The sequence below is a fragment of the Ptychodera flava genome, chromosome 1 (assembly GCF_041260155.1).
Source record: "Ptychodera flava strain L36383 chromosome 1, AS_Pfla_20210202, whole genome shotgun sequence".
Taxonomy (NCBI): domain Eukaryota; kingdom Metazoa; phylum Hemichordata; class Enteropneusta; family Ptychoderidae; genus Ptychodera; species Ptychodera flava.
The window spans coordinates 53,754,766-53,777,015 of NC_091928.1; the positions used below are offsets into that span (position 1 = coordinate 53,754,766).

At 37.3% G+C, this 22,250-nt stretch overlaps 1 protein-coding gene across 1 annotated transcript; it reads left to right on the forward strand.

Moving 5' to 3' along the window:
• Positions 1–6,235: 6,235 nt before the first annotated feature.
• LOC139145720 (uncharacterized) lies at positions 6,236–15,157 on the forward strand. The gene is made up of 6 exons (XM_070717035.1): positions 6,236–6,287; positions 11,252–11,439; positions 11,685–11,881; positions 12,347–12,399; positions 14,224–14,322; positions 14,988–15,157. The coding sequence occupies exons 1-6, from the start codon at positions 6,236–6,238 to the stop codon at positions 15,155–15,157; spliced, it is 759 nt and encodes a 252-aa protein (XP_070573136.1).
• Positions 15,158–22,250: the final 7,093 nt, after the last annotated feature.

Genomic DNA, 22,250 nt, shown 5'->3' on the forward strand with positions numbered 1-22,250 from the left:
ATGTGTTACTGTGACCCTTGTACTTGAAGTACCATCTTAAAGTGGCACTAACATTTGGTAACATTTTTAAAACACATTTTCTTAATGCCAACGGTCGATATTTGACGTGGCGACTGCGTACGGATCGCTATATATCGATAAAAACATGTTATTTCCTGAGAGTATTTTCACATCCCGAAGTTTTACGATCGTTTCTGATTATGACCCGAAATCCCCCGAATGTTTGTTGTTGTGCTGATTGACGATATTCTAGGGAGTCCATAATAAGTTCGAACGACGCAATTAATTTACCTCCCACTGCGAAGACTTTGTATACAGCATTTTGCCTTTACCGCAGGTAAGTTTTTGTTGTCGTTTTCATTATTCTCAATCAGTTGTATTATATTTTTAACAAATACCACATTGATATCAGTTTTTACGTATAAAATATTAGCCGCCTCTGATGACTACATTTTGTCGTCTGCCACACAGGTACTTGTGGTCAGGTGTGGTTCGATACATAGCGGCCGCCGCGTAATATATGCATACCACGCGGCGGCCGCCATGTATCAACCGCACGTATCTGTGCTAGTCACCTATGCGAATTCTGTTGGAATCAGAAAAAATTGTTTTTCGTTTTTTCCCAAAGTCAGCAAGACTCAGCTTTCTCCCATGGGGCATGACCGATCACCGACGCGAGTGGTACTGTGGCGTACAGCAGCGTCAGCGTAGACTCGTACTCCATAGCTTAGTTGACAATGGCCCCAGTGCCGAACGTTCGATGTTCGAAAGGTGAATTTAGGTGGACCACCGGAATGGAAACTTTTACTTTTTTGAGGACATGTTTTTATCGATATCTTGCGACCCACGCGCAGTCGCCACGTCAAATATCGACCGCTGGCATTAAAATGATATGTTTTAAAAATGTTACCAAGTGGGAGTGCCACTTTAAATACACAAGAATAAAAATAAATATTGGTTAACAGAGTTCGCGTTTACGCAAAAATCGTGCGTATTTACGCATTGAAATTGACTCTCTACGCATTTTTTTCATCGTTATGTAAAATTGGACATACGAGAATCTGACAAGTACAAAACAAAATATGTAAATAGGGAAAAGATAAAGTAGATATATTTAATGATAAGTTACCACAGTAAGTTAAACCTTGTATAATCCGGAGTTGATCTATGACATTCATTTCAGTTTGATTGGCATATCATTTGTCATTGCATTGTCAGATTGATGCAGCCTTTGTAAGCTTATGGCCTGGAGAAGAACATGATTTTGAGAAAGCAGGTATGATGGCTGGCACTCCATCCGGACTTGAACCGATCGGTGATGTCATCAACTGTACAGATGGTGCACACTTAGGAGTGCGAAAAGACAGTGCTGTTCTGGAGTGGTTTAATAGCGCCCTCAGAAAACTGAAGAAGAGTGGTAAATATGCCGAAGTTTGCATGAGGGCACAGATTGAGCACGGCAAGTTTTGTTGATTTAAACTGGATATATTTCAAGCATTTCAAAATCATAATTATATGAGCCTGGACAGAATTAATAGGGCGGGGGGTGGGGATGGGCCGGCACTGTAATTCAAATACTGAATGCATTGAAAATGGTGACCCTCCCAAAACTTTTAGCATAAGAAATAGTGACCTTCCTTAAAATCGATACACAAAATATCATGACCGTTCCCATCTCCATTTTAATGCAAATACGTATAAAAAGAGATAAGTATGTTTTATCAACAATTATTAATAATTAAAATATTATTATTTAAAATCTAATATTGTCCGGTATTGTGAAACAGCAATAAGCTTAATGAAATTACAATATAAAATTTTCCGAAAGGTAGCAAGAATGGATTGTTTGTGACAAAAGTGATGCAATGCAACCATTGTTGCATTGAGTGGTGTATCGTCGCTGGGTGTGATTTATTGTAATTATATCATGACAGTGTATTGAAATTCTGGCGTGGAACAACATAAACGGATTTTTGCTCAAGCAGAGAGCTAGTTCGTATGCAAGGCGTGGTATATCGCCAATATACCACGGTTCTTTTCGCGTCTCGACCAATCATATCGCAGTATTTGCACCATTAATATACTGGTACGATATAGGCGAATAACACACTTTCCTGTTTTAAATCATATCACTGATGAACGGCAATATGTCTGTTTAATGGCTAAATTGTTGGCATATAAAATTGTATACATGCCGACATCGCTTTGTTTAAATACGGAAGATAATTTTAAACAATGGTGTCATCGGAACATTAGTGCAGGAATAAGACTATGAACTTTAACGGCTCGAATATGAGGATTATGCCCCAAACTCGACTGATTTGGGAAGTTATTGTTACTGATAGATATTAATTAATTAGATCATCTTAATGATATTTTGTCCACAAAAGACTTTGGAGAATGATTATTTGTATAGGTAAAAAGTATATTTTTCTATAGTTGGGTCATATTGTATCTTGGAATTGTGCGAAACGCAATGCTCTCCTTCAAAAGTGCTTGCACCAAATTACAAACATTCCCCATACACTTGCATTAATAAGTTACCTTGCCCAAAATGGCACAAGCCCCCCCCCCCCCCCGTTAACTCTGTCCAGGCCCAAAATAATAATAAGATGCATTTAACCTTCTTGAAGCTCTGACAATCAATAAAGCCTTGAGTCAAAATACCACTCAGCCCTATTTCGAGAGCTTTTCTCAATCTCTTGTATTACAAAGTGTGCGCCCCCAACCCTCACCAGGGAAGAGCGAAGAATGAGGGCTTTATAACAAAACTCAGTTTCTGACTCTAGTAATCTTGAATAGAACAAACTAAAATAGGTCCGAGGTCTTTGACCTCGTGGCTCATGAAGTGCATATATCATGTTTCCAGAACAGTGGGACGAAATTTGACATATGAGACATATAATACACTTATTTTTTCAGGTTACATGGATGGCCTTGTAGGTTTATTAAGATACTATATAAGACAGAAATGCGCAATTTCTATAAGTGTGCAGTGTATTTGTCTAGAAAGATCCAAACAGTTTCAACATCGGTACTTTCTTGCACGATTCATCAGCTAAATACATATAACACAGTCACACAAAACTAACTCCAAACTTCTTGTATGCTAAACAATTTCTGTATTAACAGATGGACACGTCAACACTAACATGAGTCTTTTTTCGCGTTCCCTAATATTCAATTAAAGAGATACTCAAAATATTTCTCAAATTTTGCCTTCGGAAGATTGTATGACCTTTATCGTCATGAAAATGATGTTTGCAAACCTGACTTTGATATATTTGATTATTTTTTGTCTTCTCTTATGTTAGGTGCAAGGGGACCAGTCGATTGCGTATTATAACATGCGCAATTAAATTGTACTTGCTAGATGAAACAACCAATTTAACTGCGTAAAATATGCACTGCGTGGAAGAAGCGGAATTATATTAGCTTGCATGTTTGCAGTATTGATGTTACAACCTCGATGGTAGCGTCTTTTCAATTAATTTGCATCATTTTTGTGTCAACATTATAATTAGAGATGTCATTCAATTATTATACTCAGCCACATATGTATGCCTATTATACACTACTGTCATATGAGAAATACGTTGATAAATTTGAGTCTTCAGAATGATATCTTTAGGTTGTATCCGATATGGCTTCAGTATATAGATCAATGTAAAAATCTGGACATTGTGTTCATATTCAATTGATAAATAAAGCATCTATAATTTTAACCATTTTACATTCCTTGCTACATCTGTGGTAAAATTTGTCAGTTGAGGGGATAATTATGTAATATCAGCACTGTATCTATGATGTGTAGTGATGGAGGGCGCTCTCCAAAATAGCAGTTTGGTGTGATGTTTACTGCACTGAAAAATAGTATCAGACGGTCACGTCAACACCGACACGACTCATATTTCATAATTGTCCGCTTTACAGGAGGTTTGAGTAAAATTCATATATTGTGCAAGAGAGAAGTGCCTAAAGATGGCGTTATGACTATCAATTAATAAACCATGAAATATGTATTCATGTCAAATGCCATCTTAAATTGTTAATCTTCACAGAACATTGCTCTTTCTACGTTTTTCTTTAACCGTAGAGCAGGCAGATATTGTGTACGACATGTTTTAACATACCATATTGAGCCAAAAGCCTTTGAAAGCTGATTAGTTTTCCCTTGTTAATATTTCGACAGCAAATGATAAACAACTATGTATTTCTGTATTACATCTTTTTGCATATAACTCTGGATTTAACAACACAACACGCAGCAATTGGTACATAAAGATGAAAGTATGTCAAGGAAATATCTGCATTCGTGTTTCAATTGTAAAGGGAGATCAGCTGTGGTGTTCGATAACATTTCTATTTTTAATTTTATTTTAACAGAAATGGGCTCTTTTTCTCAATAATGTTATTTAAGCTGGAAAGTATGTAGCTTTGTAAACTCATTTCGTCGTGTAAAACATGCCAAGTTATCGTGAGCAAATTAATTAATATGTTCCTCGTTAAAAGTCATTGCCATTAATGACATTTTGCATTACATACACACAACGGCTATGTCAAAGGGAGGGGGTCGTTGGAACTGCGCCTGTGTGACTTTCCCTCTACAAATAATGTCTTTACTGAACGGTATCTAGATGCGTCTCGACAACATAGCTGCAACATTTAAATGTACCTTGGATACAGTGATTGCAAGGTCGCAACACATATGACCTTTTAGCTCAGTATCGATGGCCTCCTCCCTTAAACTAATTGGACACTTGGCATTCCACTAACTTTGTCTTAACTTTGTCTAACTTTGTTTTAAAACTAATGTAATGAACTATTTTTATTCATGGTTTGTATGTTCTTTGTAATTGTCCTTTGCGTCAAATTATTAATGTTTGTCTGTATTTTATGTATGTTCTATGTTTTGTTGAGACTGTAATTGGGAATTACTCCTGTTGGTTATCCGAATAAATACAAATAAATAAATAAATAAATAAATAAATAAATAAATAAATAAACTAATGTACGACAGCTGCAGACTACAGAAAATTACATGAGGTTAACCTGTGATTAAAGAATCTCTATGTTTTCCTTAAGCTAGCAATCTCATAAGAGGCTTGTCTTTCAGTGGTAGGAGATTTATTATCATTTCACTACAGTAACAAGACTGAGATTTATGAAAATGTTATCACCCTTTTGTCATCAGGGGCCAAAGGCAACGGGGCATTGTTTCATATTGGTTTCGTTAGAATTATTCTTCTGAAATGCGTCTTCTGTACATTTTTGTCACTTGTAATCACAGAAAGCGTTACTATCGTCACAAAACTGCACACCTTGTTCGAGGGTGAGGAGGACTGGTGCAGTGACTTCTTACACTTTGATTGGACTCATGACCTGCTTGTCATAAGTGATTTCATGCAAATCTTCAAATAGCATCTTCTCAAGAGCTACAGGGCAAATTCACTTCAAATTTATTGCGTAGAATTCTTCTATATAATTTATTTAGTCATAACGTGCTTTGGCATCCGGCCTATAGTACAACAATCCGTCAAGTTCACACTTGTGGCAGAACATAGAGGGTATTCAAATCTAGCTTACAAGTCACTACATCACTACAATCTACAATTGAGGAATTTCTGCAAACAAAGTACATCTCTATGTTTGAAAGCATAATAATGCAAACTGAACTATACTTCGATTTTCCACTTGCACCAGTCGAACAAAATTCCGGAAAAAAGAATTTCTATAAAAATAGAAAGGTATTTTAGCATAATCATCATAATATGGGCAAACCTAAGAAAAGTAGAACTCATCTTCAACTGAGCAAAGATTACAGTACACACATGTTCTCTCATGTCTTACAAATGTTATTCTTGTCAGGGTAAAGGGTCGGCTCTCCCATCATTAACGTCGGACAATTCACACATATTTACTGTGTTGACAAATTGACACTTTTCATTTCTACGTAATTTTCGGAATAGAGCAAGGAGGAAGTATATACATGTATCGCAAAAATACATCGAAAATGTCAGCAAACGGAGCTTTAAATTTGAAACCGTATGCATGCATCTATATTCAGACCGCGTGTGTCAAACGTTTGGCCTCTCACTACAACTTTGATAAATATGAACTTTCGCAGAGGTCAGAGTGTATTACGTATTAATTTGCATACAATCGATCGTCCGTTTTCGGCTCACATATCGCTGTCTTTGTTGCGTGGTATTGGATGTCTCTCATTTTGATGAAAATGAAGCTCTGCCTCGTCTTTGCCATCTTCTTCACCTGTCAGGTAATCGAAGGTAAGTCATTCAATGTATTGCCTTTCACATAGCATTAGCGATATATATCTCGTTTTCTAGTGTGCTCCGTTGCAAGATTTGGAAACTGACACAATCAATTTTTTTTGACAAGAAAATAAACAATTTAGATCTACATTTTTGTTAACGATCGGTCAATCGCACCATTAAAATATGGTCACTTTTTCCGTGACCTCGGGCAAATTGGTTGAAATTGAAGTATTGTGATTTAGGGGTATCGTACACATACATGAACCCTCAGTTTTTGCAATATGCGTCAGAGAAGTAAATATCAAAAGATCGTCTAATTATCAATTCTATTGTGTTTCAAAAGATTATAAGATACTTTATAAATCTGCATGTAACCAACATGAGGGAAAATGCCGAGAGAGTTTGACCGGTTAAGAAGGGCTTGACTACGCAGTTTCTGCGTAGTGAAGCGTCATTACGTATTCATGGTGACCTCTGGCCAGCTGTCAATATCTTTGGGGGCTTTTGTCTTTTGGCCTGCTTTGCATATGCGTCGTTGGACACGACCTGCCAATCACCCAGGTAGTCAATTAAACTATTAATTGACTGTTTACCGACCCAATTAACACTATCCAGCAGTATCAGTCATATTTTAATCGCGTGGCCCGGGTGGGCACAACGTAGGAACGCGTGTATTTCTATGTGTACGTTTCACTTATGGTGTTGTTTGTACCATGGAGGTAGGAATGTTTGTACCATCGTGCGTTTGAAGTAAGCTTACTGTTTTACCTACAGCATTACCTTCAAGGTGACAGGCTTACTATTAATGTTCAGTATCATTGCACGAGTTCTGCCCACGGTGAAAACACCTGTTTTGCCACGGTCCCTCTGTGGAGGGACCGTGGTTTTGCCTACTAATTACTGCCCGTCGCTGCCCGTCCTGAATGTAGCCTATCTATAGCTACAGTAATCAGTCAATATATAATACCCCGCGCCTTATAATTTTTATATAAACCACAGTCTCTCTATCCACGAGGGACTGTGTATAAACTTATAAAATCATAGTCCGTGCCGTAAAATCGTTGACTTTCGATGCGATATACAGGTTGATCGTTGAATCGCACCGGCGCATCCATATTTACTTGCCCCATAAGCTTACTACTCTGTAAAGGGTGGGTAGATGGAATTCCTGGGCCAAAAATGAACACCGGGGAAACTTTTTGTGAACCCATGTGAAAACATAAATCATTTATCAGTTTTGATATATACTCCTAAATTGTAAGTTTGATCATGGAGGTACCTCCATGGTTTGATCAAAATCGAGACCACATTCAAGGGCTATGCAGACTGTCCATGTACCCACACACAGTGACAAGAAGGCGGCAAACACCTACTTACCAAGCACATCGAATCGGCGAAAAGAAGCATAAAAAAGCTATAGGCTCATCGCCAAAACAAACGCGCCAAGCGCTAACAAAAACCCATACCAAGCGGCCCTTTTCAGGGCCACCAAACACTCCAAAAAGAGAACTACCCAAAAAAAACAAACCATAAAATGACATAGAACACACAAACACTTAAAAGAAATAACAAAAATCGTACACATAAAAATAACGTGACAGAAAAAATGGCCGTGGAAATAAATCAGCTATTTCCAAAGAAAAGCTGACAACAACATGAAATTCAACAACAACCTATCATCGCTCAAACTATGAAACTCCGAAAAATAGTACTAGGCAAAGGCCTTAAAATTAATTCGGACGCCAACAAAACCAAACAGAATAAAACCACCTCAGGATTTCAACAAATAAAGTCGTAAAATGTGACTACGCTACATCGTGAGACACAAACAATCGCAACAACACAAATTCAAAGAAAAGTCAAATTGGGCTCCACAAACAACAAACACCAAAACTTGAAAGCTATCTGAAGCTGCTAAACTCGCACTTCTAGAGATACCCTTTCAAACAAGGAAACAAAACATGTCGCGTGCTAAAAGAATCGCGATAAACCAGCTTGCAAACAATAGACAAATTTCGGGAAAAAAAACCCTCGACAAGGGTCGGGTTTTCGTCATTGTCAACACAAACGATTACGTACTCGAATGCGAAAGGCAATTACGCAACACTCAGTATTATACACAACAAGCCAGAACAAACAGTAAACAAAGTAAACGAACTATGAATCAAATGTACGAGAACAAGCACATCAACCAGGATACTTGTGAGTATCTTGATCCAATAAACATAAAATCCGTACCCCCAGTGGTACTTATTGCCTAAAAATTCACAAACCTCCGCAAAAATCTAAAAGACACACCAGTCAAAACAAAATTTACCGAAGTAAAGAAACATAGAACAAACAAACCGAACCACCAAACGGACTCACAACGTGACCAAAAATTAATATACTTGCCTCGCTAATCGAAAAGCAAGACCACTAAAATCCATTAAAATAAATTTCACACAACACAAACTAAGGAAAGAATCTACACCGCGACTGATGAGAAACCACACCCGGGTTTCGAAACGCAAGCGTCAAAGGGCGACTCTATCAACTTTTGTAACAACATAGGTCCGGCTGCGTCTCGCCATAAGCTTTCCCCACACAAACAAAACATTACCGTACACACTCACCCAAACTTCTCTACAGATATCCAAAGCGAAACAAACATTTTTATCAACACCCACAATCGGATAAGAATTTAGGAACACATTTTCGAAACGAATCAAACACAAACTCGACACAAAAACATTTAGGATAGTTACGTGGGGAGCCTCTCACATTTTTCACATCTCGCTATACTGTCTATGATTCTAAAAATAAAGTCATCTGCCACTTTTTCTGTATACGCGGTTTGGCAAAACTCATCTCTTCAATCGAAAGTCGGGCGATTTCATGCTTCTTTGGGGTACGTCGAGCTTAAGGAATGTGGTTATATTCGCGATGTTTTATTCGAAATTATTTATTTCTTCTAGGGCAAATGCACGTAATTCATGCTGTTGGAAATACTGGCCGCTCATAAACAAGACAATAAACTCGATATCTGTGCATCTTTACTTTTATTGTCAAAGTACCATCGACACCCAAAAAAAACCAAATGGTTCAGTCCACGCGTTGGTTCAGTCCAGGTATTTGCAACGCCAGTCACCTAGGCGACGGTAATCCGCACCACTTATCACCATCGGGAAGGTACTCCTTCCCCTATACCACTTGCGATCCCACCCTCAAGGCACTGCGTCATTCGACCAAGCATTGTTATTGTAATTTCCTGCATAAAATTAACAGCGAGGTCAACCGGTCAAACTCTCTCGGGATTTTCTGGCATGTAACCAAGTCGATGAAGGTTTTTGAAAAGTGCTCTATTTCTGGCATTTTCGAAGTTTGATCTTATCAATCTAATCACACCAGCAAGGCTTTTCAAATGAAACTGATTTACCAGTTCATAGTTATATCCCATTTGTCACGTGAATATATTGAAATAGGGGTTTATGGGGTCAAACGGTGTCGGTCGCTCTCGCGTGTGTGGACTATGTATATATCTATATAGATATGGTACCGTGCCGTCCGTTTGTCCGGTCGTCGTACACTGAGATTACTCAAAACCCACTGCCATTATTACTTCGGTATTTTGAATGAAAGTGTTAAAGGACATTTTGGACACACATATTATTTAAAGGTATACAGTCACCTGTGGTCAAAGGGGCTTTCTTCGGTATTCAAAATGTCCATGTGAGGGCGTTGTTTTAAAAGCGGCCACCCACTTTAAATCTATGATTGGTTAGATTTTCTCTTTCCTTGTTAACTGTGGCGAAATTGAAACAGGTGACAGTATACCTGTAATGTTTGTGCAAGTATAAAATAGCAAAGTATGAGTAAAACCACCCCTTGAAGATAACGTTGAAACCCCCATTCTAAAACAATACGAGTGAAGGATACAACTGATAAGGGCAGGAAATACATCAAACAGGGCAGGAGGACTGAACAAACATCGGATAACCCAAGACATTTAGACAATGAAAGAATCTTGTCTTGGGCTATGGCACCTGTCAAGCTTGTCAACAAAGAAATAAAGTCTATATAGTACCGACGAACTGTCTCTTGCAGTGAGTACTTCCATAATTCTGAGTACCTCTCAGCAGGCAAAGACAAGTCAAAGTGTAAAATCAACCTTCCAACACAATAACAATTGTAACATTGTATTTAATAATATCTGACTGTTTATTGCTGCTATCTTTTAGCATATCGTTTATGCAATTATGGCAAAACCTACTAGGTGTTCTAATGGGCTGTAAAGATGAGTACGTAAATCAATTACGCCTTAAAATCAGCAAGTTGGCAGTGCCTTCTCCATTACTTGTGTTAAGCAAGTAACGAATTTCAGACTAAAATATAAACTGGCTACAGGTAAAAGGGTTATGTACATGTATTGAGAGGTCGACAGGGTTCGTGTATCAAGGAGTAAGGCAGAACAGGGTGGGTGAGAATTTACAAGAATCTTCGTTAAAGGTAGATTTGCCCTTTTAATAACAATGATATATCCAAATCAAAACTATGGTATGGTATGGTACTGTGTGGTATGGTACGGTATGTATATTTTTTCATCATGATTTACTGTGTCAAAAGTATTCCTCGCGATAAGATACCGGTCTTGAACAGCTATGAAAATGAGAAAGCTTGGATGGACGACATTTTGTCTAATACATCAACACAAATCTCCCAATGATGCACAGACACAAGACAGTCAATAATACAAGGAATTACAGGGTGTTTTGCGGACAATAACTCTACAATATAGGGATAACTTCATATTTGATGATTTGATTGCTGCACAATGCAATGTTCACATTCATTGTCTTGAGAAATATATCAAGTTTTGCGAAAATATCTTCGTAACTGAAACTGTTTGTCTTATAACTGTCATATTTGGTGTTTTGTATGTACTTCTGTTCTCATCAAATTTGAGCACAGTGTAATTGATGCTAGTTTTTCTACAGGGTTTGGAGTGGGTTATGACTTTGACCACCTGTCAGCAAGCCATCGACTTTTTGATGACGATCTCCAAGATGAATTCAGACTCACGTTTGGTAACCCTCTTACGTCACCCGGCATCCTTCCCTCTGTGCTGTCAGAACGAGTTCCTCTTCCGGTGGTCCGTGCAATGCTATCGCGTTATGCGAGCCAAGTAAGATTAAATTTCATATATCATAAACTCTTTGTTTGTTGTTTGGCTAATAGATTTGAAGATTATTTTTGCGATAAGAACCTTAAGTGTTTGCGCACGTTTGTTGGCGACGTACTGCATGCACTGAATTATCTCCATGGTATTGGCAAAGATAAGCTATATAGTACAGAAAAGATATTGTTGATAACAGTCACAATATCCACTGTGATATTTCATTCGCTTTCCTATTTCTTTTCTGTACACAGCACGGCTATGGAAGTTTCCTAAATCCCATTATCCGTGGGTTACATAGTCGTCAAGATCTAACACTATCTATGTTAATGTTCCATCAACTGGGAAAAGCTATGGGAAACACGATATTGAGTAGGCTTGAGGAAAAAGCAGACGATAGGACGTATACGTTTCTGGTCGACCTCCTTTGCAACTGTTCTTTTTATTATGCGTAAGATGAAACACACGACTTTCCTTATTATGCATAACTTTAATGGGAATTCATATATGTTTTTTTTCCAACTGAACATTATCTCTTATATGCAAATTTTTCCTAATGATGAGTATTTATAGAGACCGTTTTCTTACACTTTAGTTACCGTGGTCATGTTTTGAGTGTATTGCTTATAGAAAGAGGAACAGAAAGCAGAAACATTCCCAAAGAAACGTCTCTTCGTCTGTCAACGCCGCTGCAGCTCCCGTCTTTTGGATGTAATTTAGAAAAAGGCTGCTAAATACAAATTTACCCTTTATAATCGTAAATTACTTCATTGACCTCGGATTCCTGACCGGGAGGATGGAACAAAAACGACTGCTGTATCGTGGCTAATAAACTGTAAAAAACGCAACAAGCATTTCAAATATGATATGAACCAGAATTAAAGAAATTGGTTTTCTCCTTCTCGTCCTTACGCAGAGATGAGCATGATCATAAGATCAAAGGCTTCTTCGTGGATATCCTGGATGAAGGTAATTTAATAGTATCATATCAAAATCATTTTACCTCAATGCTGCTTAAACAGTGTTCACGCTACCGCTCACCAGACGGCAAAATGGCGAATCGATTCACTCATTGGCGACTCAGACGGTCAGAACAATCGCCAGACTGGCGACTCAAAATGTGTACGTTCGGCCACTTTGTTCTACAATTGTTCTGTTGTATTGCGTTATTTTGTTTTACTTCTTGGGGAGTCTTTCGCCATAGTACTACCGTACTCATCTAAGTATAAGCCCCGCAACTGTTTTCAGAGTATAATGGGTCGTACAAGTTGGTAAAATTACTTTTCAGAGCAAAGAAATTAATGGGACATTAAAGTTCCCGTGATAGCATCGTGACATGTACTTGTGCCCCTCCGAACTGTCCCCGTTACCTAAATAGAATAGTCAGTCCCACTCTAGTGACGTTCGCCATTGTTTGTTCACGTTCACGCTGTCCTGTTTTCCCGGGAGGTTGTCGTAGTCTAAACATGCAATTTCAGTTGTTTTTAGCGATCATCCTTTCATCTGTGAAGAGCTTTTACTGGTGACCATTACAATTTTCACTGCTGTGCTGTTGTTTCCACAAGACGGGGACCGTTTGATCTTGGAAAGTAGAGTTGCTTTTACGTGCAGCCAATGTACATGCCAGTTCACGGTTCACACCATGCTCTTGAACGTGAACGTCAGCGTACATGATGTCTTTGTTTCACGTTTATATTTTATTTCAAGGTATGATTCACGCTGAAATGTCACCAAAATGTCACTTTTATATCGAGGGATTGTTTAAATCAGTTTGATTTAAAACAGCTTTTAAAACACTGTGTTCACTTAGGTCGGAAATTCTTACTGAGTTTTGCTCTCTTTTTGCCATGGACGACGTGTATCAGTATCAGTGTGATCATGTCATGCCATGCCACGTTCATGAAGATCTTGAGGATGTTACTCTGACTTTTCTGTAATTTTTGTACTTCACAATTTCTTTGGTCGATTTTTGGAAGTTCAAGTAGTGTTCATTAGTCATGCATGAGTTTTATACGAAGCATTATTTTTATTGAATTATTAAAGCAGCATTGAAGATACATATGATGATGAGACAGTGGCAGACTTCTGAAATATTTGGTTATCATAATGCTGTTTATAATATGACATTTGACCCTTTGAGATGAATATGTGTGTGACCCTTGACATTACCTCTCAAGAAAAAATATGGCTACTTGTGTTCACACTGTATTAGCCAAAAAGGTTAATCAGCTTGAGTAGCAAGAGCAAACCCTGTTAAACTCCGTTGCCTGAACTTTTCAGTGTTTACATTATCTTTGACCAGTCTCTCACATATAGTCTACCATGTCACTTTTTAATAACACTGACATGTATACCGTTAAACTTGTCAGAAACGTCTGTGCAGGTGATATGTCCCATAGGATTGTGGTTAGCTGTATTTTCGTCCGGAGTAAAATTCATTTTCAACAATAACGTCAGGACGGTAGTATGTCGATCACAACAAAGTGTTTGCAAGCATAATATTAATATTTGAAATATCTGAATGTACTTTAGTGAAAACAAGGAGAGTGCTTTTACACAATGAAAGTAATGAAATAATATCAAAAGTTACTGTCATGGTTCCTTTAAGAACCACCAAACTAATATTAACAAGTATAGTACATCTAATAGCTCGCGAGTGCCATATTCTGAAATTAAACGACACTATCCTATTTTTACTTGGCCTGATACAAAATGCATGGCGAATGTATTCCTGTAAATAAGCGAAGGGATTGACTTGGTGAAATATTTATGTTCATTTTCCGACGTTTCAAGTTTGCAGGGAAGCTGGTAAGAAATGCATCGTTCAGCACGCCCCCTACTACCACTGTCATGTCGGTGGTATTCAGAGTGACATGGAATCTGCAGGCGTAGGTAAATAACTCTGAAACAGTTTAGAATGACTTATCGAAAAGGGAGATCTGTGTGCCATCACGAGCATTCGTTAATACAATGATGACATCGAATCTCGGCATCCATAGATAAGTCTTCAGCGTTAATCGTATGAGCGAATCAAGAATTGCACCATGCTATATTGCCAACAAACATTTCAGGCAATTCCATACAGACTTTCACAAAATTTTATTTGTTTTTTTTGAGCACCAAAGGAAAAGTAAATGCCAATACCATACTAATCGATAGATTAAAAATGTGTGGTGGCCTTCCTCTATGGATTGGGGTGGAAGTTCCGTTCTTAGTTTAATTTTGTAATTTTGATATATTTTTCAATATTTTCGAACACCTTGTCATGTCTGAAGAGTTTCATGTTTTACTCTGATACATATCGAAACGTTCATTTGTTAACTTGTCAGAGCAGCTTATGTAGCATGAACAATTTATGACACCTGAATTTTAGTCCCTTTAGAATTTATTTGTGAACAAAACATCGTATCACGTGAAAATGCATTGTGTTGACAAGGACAATAGTTTGTATATCAAGTTACTGTTGGTGGGGAGGAGCAGGATATGTATTTGATTTAGAAAACAAAACTAACGAGAAGAACGTTCTCCTTTGGCCAATCTCATTGGCTATTTGCCAGGTATACTGTCAGGACAGTTTGACGGTTGTGCTGTGACGAAGAACAGCGAGATAATACACTCCTTGGCTCTGTCTGACACTTGGATGAATTATGGAGGAGAATCGCGCTTTTTCGTTCCTATTGGAAATCCAGATAATTCATGGCCAATGACATTAGAGGCAAGAAAATAGGCAAGTTGATGAATATTGGAAATTTGTTTTGACTCAGGGGCGCTGTAAATGCTATGTATCAAAACTACTGTTTTATTTGGCAATACAATTCTTACATTTTGAATTAGAGGCATTTGATTTTGCTAATCATGATTTTTATAACATTTTTATGAGTGTCAGTCTTTCAACCCATGCCATTTTAGAATGAGGATAGATAATCCAAAATAAAGTAATCGTTTTTTCTACATATGCTCTTCCTATAAGCGATATATTACATTTCAGAAAATAGTGTCAAGGTTTAGACTTAAACTAATTTTTTATCATCAAAACCAAATTTAGGGGTTTCCCCTAAATTTACAACTCCTTCATCCTTCGAGTAAACTACTGCTGCCATACAAAACGTTAGATATTCTGCTGTTTGAAAATATGTAATATGAAGGGATTCTTTGTCATCTTAGAGTGAGAAATATTCCTTTGAAAAAATACTGTTGGCAACGTGTAGCTCCACCTTTACCTTTCAAATCATGTCACAAATTTTGCATTGAAAAATGCTGAAGTAATGGGATACTCATTTCAGACCTTGTAACATCTGGCAGTCGTGTATACGTTCATGTCACACTTTGTGATTTTCGGCATATTGCAGCTACCTGTTAAAAGTACAGGCCGTAATGGTAACGATAAATTCTCAACATTCCCTTCTCGAATGCATTTCCTTGCCCGTTTTCGCAACGCCCATACAGAATTACTAATTGGATCTTTCACATTAGGTTTTCTTGACGGTTGGTATAGTAACCATCGCTGTCTCGTTGTAAATGGTGTAAAAGGAGCAGATACACTGAGTTTAAATCACATGCGCTCATTTGCCTTTCCGAGAGATCTTCATCACGGCTTTGAAAATAACGAGGTAATTATTTTATTTTGTCACACCCTTTTGATTACTATAGTGAACCATTTTTTCCCTTTCCAAAGTTCTGATGTGTTACTGTGACCCTTGTACTTGTAGTACCATCTTAAAGTGGCACTAACATTTGGTAACATTTTTAAAACACATTTTCTTAATGCCAACGGTCGATATTTGACGTGGCGACTGCGTACGGACCGCTATATATCGATAAAAACATGTCATTTCCCGAGAGTATTTTTCACATCCCGAAGTTTTACGATCGTTTCTGATTATGGACCCGAAATCCCCCGAATGTTTGTTGTTGTGCTGATTGACGATATTCTAGGGAGTCCATAATAAGTTCGAACGACGCAATTAATTTACCTCCCACTGCGAAGACTTTGTATACAGCATTTTGCCTTTACCGCAGGTAAGTTTTTGTTGTCGTTTTCATTATTCTCAATCAGTTGTATTATATTTTTAACAAATACCACATTGATATCAGTTTTTACGTATAAAATATTAGCCGCCTCTGATGACTACATTTTGTCGTCTGCCACACAGGTACTTGTGGTCAGGTGTGGTTCGATACATAGCGGCCGCCGCGTAATATATGCATACCACGCGGCGGCCGCCATGTATCAACCGCACGTATCTGTGCTAGTCACCTATGCGAATTCTGGTGGAATCAGCAAAAATTGTTTTTCGTTTTTTCGCAAAGTCAGCAAGACTCAGCTTTCTCCCATGGGGCATGACCGATCACCGACGCGAGTGGTACTGTGGCGTACAGCAGCGTCAGCGTAGACTCGTACTCCATAGCTTAGTTGACAATGGCCCCAGTGCCGAACGTTCGATGTTCGAAAGGTGAATTTAGGTGGACCACCGGAATGGAAACTTTTACTTTTTTGAGGACATGTTTTTATCGATATCTTGCGACCCACGCGCAGTCGCCACGTCAAATATCGACCGCTGGCATTAAAATGATATGTTTTAAAAATGTTACCAAGTGGGAGTGCCACTTTAAATACACAAGAATAAAAATAAATATTGGTTAAGTATGTAAAATTGGACATACGAGAATCTGACGAGTACAAAACAAAATATGTAAATAGGGAAAAGATAAAGCAGATATATTTAATGATAAGTTACCACAGTAAGTTAAACCTTGTATAATCCGGAGTTGACCTATGACATTCATGTCAGTTTAATTGGCATATCATTTGTCATTGCATTGTCAGATTGATGCAGCCTTTGTAAGCTTATGGCCTGGAGAAGAACATGATTTTGAGAAAGCAGGTATGATGGCTGGCACTCCATCCGGACTTGAACCGATCGGTGATGTCATCAACTGTACAGATGGTGCACACTTAGGAGTGCGAAAAGACTGTGCTGTTCTGGAGTGGTTTAATAGCGCCCTCAGAAAACTGAAGAAGAGTGGTAAATATGCCGAAGTTTGCATGAGGGCACAGATTGAGCACGGCAAGTTTTGTTGCTTTAAACCGCCTATATTTCATACATTGCAAAATGATAATTATATGAGCCTGGACAGAATTAATAGGGCGGGGGATGGGGGTGGGCCGGCGCTGTAATTCAAATACTGAATGCATTGAAAATGGTGACCCTCCCAAAACTTTTAGCATAAGAAATAGTGACCTTCCTTAAAATCGGTACACAAAATATTATTACCGTTCACATCTCCATTTTAATGCAAATACGTATAAAAAAGAGATAAGTATGTTTAATCAACAATTATTAATAATTAAATATTATTATTATTTAAAATCTAATATTGTCCGGTATTGTGAAACAGCAATATGCTTAATGAAATTACAATATAAAATTTTCCGAAAGGTAGCAAAAATGGATTGTTTGTAACAAAAAGTGATGCAATGCAACCATTGTTGCATTGAGTGGTGTATCGTCGCTGGGTGTGATTTATTGTAATTATATCATGACAGTGTATTGAAATTCTGGCGTGGAACAACATAAACGGATTTTTGCTCAAGCAGAGAGCTAGTTCGTATGCAAGGCGTGGTATATCGCCAATATACCACGGTTCTTTTCGCGTCTCGACCAATCATATCGCAGTATTTGCACCATTAATATACTGGTACGATATAGGCGAATATCACACTTTTCTGTTTTATATCACATCACTGATGAACGGCAATATGTTGTAATGGCTAAATTGTTGACATATAAAATTGTATACATGCCGACATCGCTTTGTTTAAATACGGAAGATAATTTTAAACAATGGTGTCATCGGAACATTAGTGCAGGAATAAGACTATGAACTTTAACGGCTCGAATATGAGGATTATGCCCCAAACTCGACTGATTTGGGAAGTTATTGTTACTGATAGATATTAATTAATTAGATCATCTTAATGATATTTTGTCCACAAAAGACTTTGGAGAATGATTATTTGTATAGGTAAAAAGTATATTTTCTATAGTTGGGTCATATTGTATCTTGGAATTGTGCGAAAACGCAATGCTCTCCTTCAAAAGTGCTTGCACCAAATTACAAACATTCCCACACACTTGCATTAATAAGTAACCTTACCCAAAATTGCACAAGGCCCCCCCCCCCCGTTAACTCTGTCCAGGCCCAAAATAATTAATAAGATGCATTTAACCTTCTTGAAGCTCTGACAATCAATAAAGCCTTGAGTCAAAATACCACTCAGCCCTATTTCGAGAGCTTTTCTCAATCTCTTGTATTACAAAGTGTGCGCCCCCAACCCTCACCAGGGAAGAGCGAAGAATGAGGGCTTTATAACAAAACTCAGTTTCTGACTCTAGTAATCTTGAATAGAACAAACTAAAATAGGTCCGAGGTCTTTGACCTCGTGGCTCATGAAGTGCATATATCATGTTTCCAGAACAGTGGGACGAAATGTGACATATGAAACATATAATACACTTATTTTTTCAGGTTACATGAATGGCCTTGTAGGTTTATTAAGATACTATATAAGACAGAAATGCACAATTTCTATAAGTGTGCAGTGTATTTGTCTAGAAAGATCCAAACAGTTTCAACATCGGTACTTTCTTGCACGATTCATCAGCTAAATACATATAACACAGTCACACAAAACTAACTCCAAACTTCTTGTATGCTAAACAATTCTGTATTAACAGATGGACACGTCAACACTAACATGAGTGTTTTTTCGCGTACCCAATATTCAATTAAAGAGATACTCAAATTATTTCTCAAATTTTGCCTTCGGAAGATTGTATGACCTTTATCGTCATGAAAATGATGTTTGCAAACCTGACTTTGATATATTTGATTATTTTTGTCTTCTCTTATGTTAGGTGCAAGGGGACCAGTCGATTGCGTATTATAACATGCGCAATTAAATTGTACTACTTGCTAAATGAAACAACCAATTAACTGCGTAAAATATGCACTGCGTGGAAGAAGCGGAATTATATTAGCTTGCATGTTTGCAGTATTGATGTTACAACCTCGTTGGTAGCATCTTTTCAATTAATTTGCATCATTTTTGTGTCAACATTATAATTAGATATGTCATTCAATTATTATACTCAGCCACATATGTATGCCTATTATACACTACTGTCATATGAGAAATACGTTGATAAATTTGAGTCTTCAGAATGATATCTTTAGGTTGTATCCGATATGGCTTCAGTATATAGATCAATGTAAAAAATCTCGACATTGTTTCATATTCAATTGATAAATAAAGCATCTATAATTTTAACCATTTTACATTCCTTGCTAAATCTGTGGTAAAATTTGTCAGTTGAGGGGATAATTATGTAATATCAGCACTGTATCTATGATGTGTAGTGATGGAGGGCGCTCTCCAAAATAGCAGTTTGGTGTGATGTTTACTGCACTGAAAAATAGTATCAGACGGTCACGTCAACAACGACACGACTCATATTGTTAATTTTGTTATTGTTATTGTTACAGGAGGTTTGAGTAAAATTCATATATTGTGCAAGAGAGAAGTGCCTAAAGATGGCGTTATGACTATCAATTAATAAACCATGAAATATGTATTCATGTCAAATGCCATCTTAAATTGTTAATCTTCACAGAACATTGCTCTTTCACGTTTATCTTTAACCGTAGAGCAGGCAGATATTGTGTACGACATGTTTTAACATACCATATTGAGCCAAAAGCCTTTGAAAGCTGATTAGTTTTCCCTCTGTTAATATTTCGACAGTAAATGATAAACAACAATGTATTTGTATCATATTTGTTTGCATATAATACTGAATTTAACAACACAACACGCAGCAATTGGTACATGAGATGAAAGTATGTCAAGGAAATATCTGCATTCATGTTTCAATTGTAAAGGGAGATCAACTGTGGTGTTCGATAACATTTCTATTTCTATTTTTTATTTTTAACAGAAATGGGCTCTTTTTCTCAATAATGTTATTTAAGCTGGAACATATGTAGTTTTGTTAACTCATTTCGTCGTGTAAAACATGCCAAGTTATCGTGTGCAAATTAATTATGTATCTCGTTAAAAGTCTTTGCCATTAATGACATTTTGCATTACATACACACAACGGCTATGTCAAAGGGAGGGGGTCGTCGGTACTGCGCCTGTGTGACTTTTCCTCTACAAATGATGTATTTACTGAATGGTATCTAGATGCGTCTCGACAACATAGTTGCAACATTCAAATGTACTTGGATACAGTGATTGCAAGGTCGCGACACATATGACCTTTTAGCTCAGTATCGATGGCCTCCTCCCTTAAACTAATTGGACACTTGGCATTCCACTAACTTTGTCTTAACTTTGTCTAACTTTGTTTTAAAACTAATGTAATGAATTATTTTTATTCATGCTTTGAATGTTCTTTGTAATTGTCCTTTGCGTCAAATTATTAATGTCTGTCTGTATTTTATGTATGTTCTATGTTTTGTTGAGGCTGTAATTGGGAATTTACTCCTGTTGGTTATCCGAATAAATACAAATAAATAAATAAATAAATAAATAAATAAATAAATAAATAAATAAATAAATAAACTAATGTAGACAGCTGCAGACTACAGAAAATTACATGAGGTTAACCTGTGATTAAAGAATCTCTATGTTTTCCTTAAGTTAGCAATCTCATAAGAGGCTTGTCTTTCAGTGGTAGGAGATTTATTATCATTTCACTACAGTAACAAGACTGAGATTTATGAAAATGTTATCACCCTTTTGTCATCAGGGGCCAAAGGCAACGGGGCATTGTTTCATATTGGTTTCGTTAAAATTATTCTTCTGAAATGCGTCTTCTGTACATTTTTGTCACTTGTAATCACAGAAAGCGTTACTATCGTCACAAAACTGCACACCTTGTTCGAGGGTGAGGAGGACTGGTGCAGTGACTTCTTACACTTTGATTGGACTCATGACCTAGTAGCCCAATTTGATTTCATGAAAATATTAAAATAGCATCTTCTCAAGAGCTACAGGGCAAATTCACTTCAAATTTATTGCGTAGAATTCTTCTATATAATTTATTTAGTCATAACGTGCTTTGGCATCCGGCCTATAGTACAACAATCCGTCAAGTTCACACTTGTGGCAGAACATAGAGGGTATTCAAATCTAGCTTACAAGTCACTACATCACTACAATCTACAATTGAGGAATTTCTGCAAACAAAGTACATCTCTATGTTTGAAAGCATAATAATGCAAACTGAACTATACTTCGATTTTCAGCTTGCACCAGACGAACAAATTCCGGAAAAAAAGAATTTCTATAAAAATAGAAAGGTATTTTAGCATAATCATCATAATATGGGCAAACCTAAGAAAAGTAGAACTCATCTTCAACTGAGCAAAGATTACAGTACACACATGTTCTCTCATGTCTTACAAATGTTATTCTTGTCAGGGTAAAGGGTCGGCTCTCCCATCATTAACGTCGGACAATTCACACATATTTACTGTGTTGACAAATTGACACTTTTCATTTCTACGTAATTTTCGGAATAGAGCAAGGAGGAAGTATATACATGTATCGCAAAAATACATCGAAATTATCAGCAAATGGAGCTTTAATTTTGAAACCGTATGCATGCATCTATATTCAGACCGCGTGTGCCAAAAGTTTGGCCTCTCACTACAACTTTGATAAATATGAACTTTCGCAGAGGTCAGAGTGTATTACGTATTAATTTGCATACAATCGATCGTCCGTTCTCTGCGCACATATCGCTGTCTTT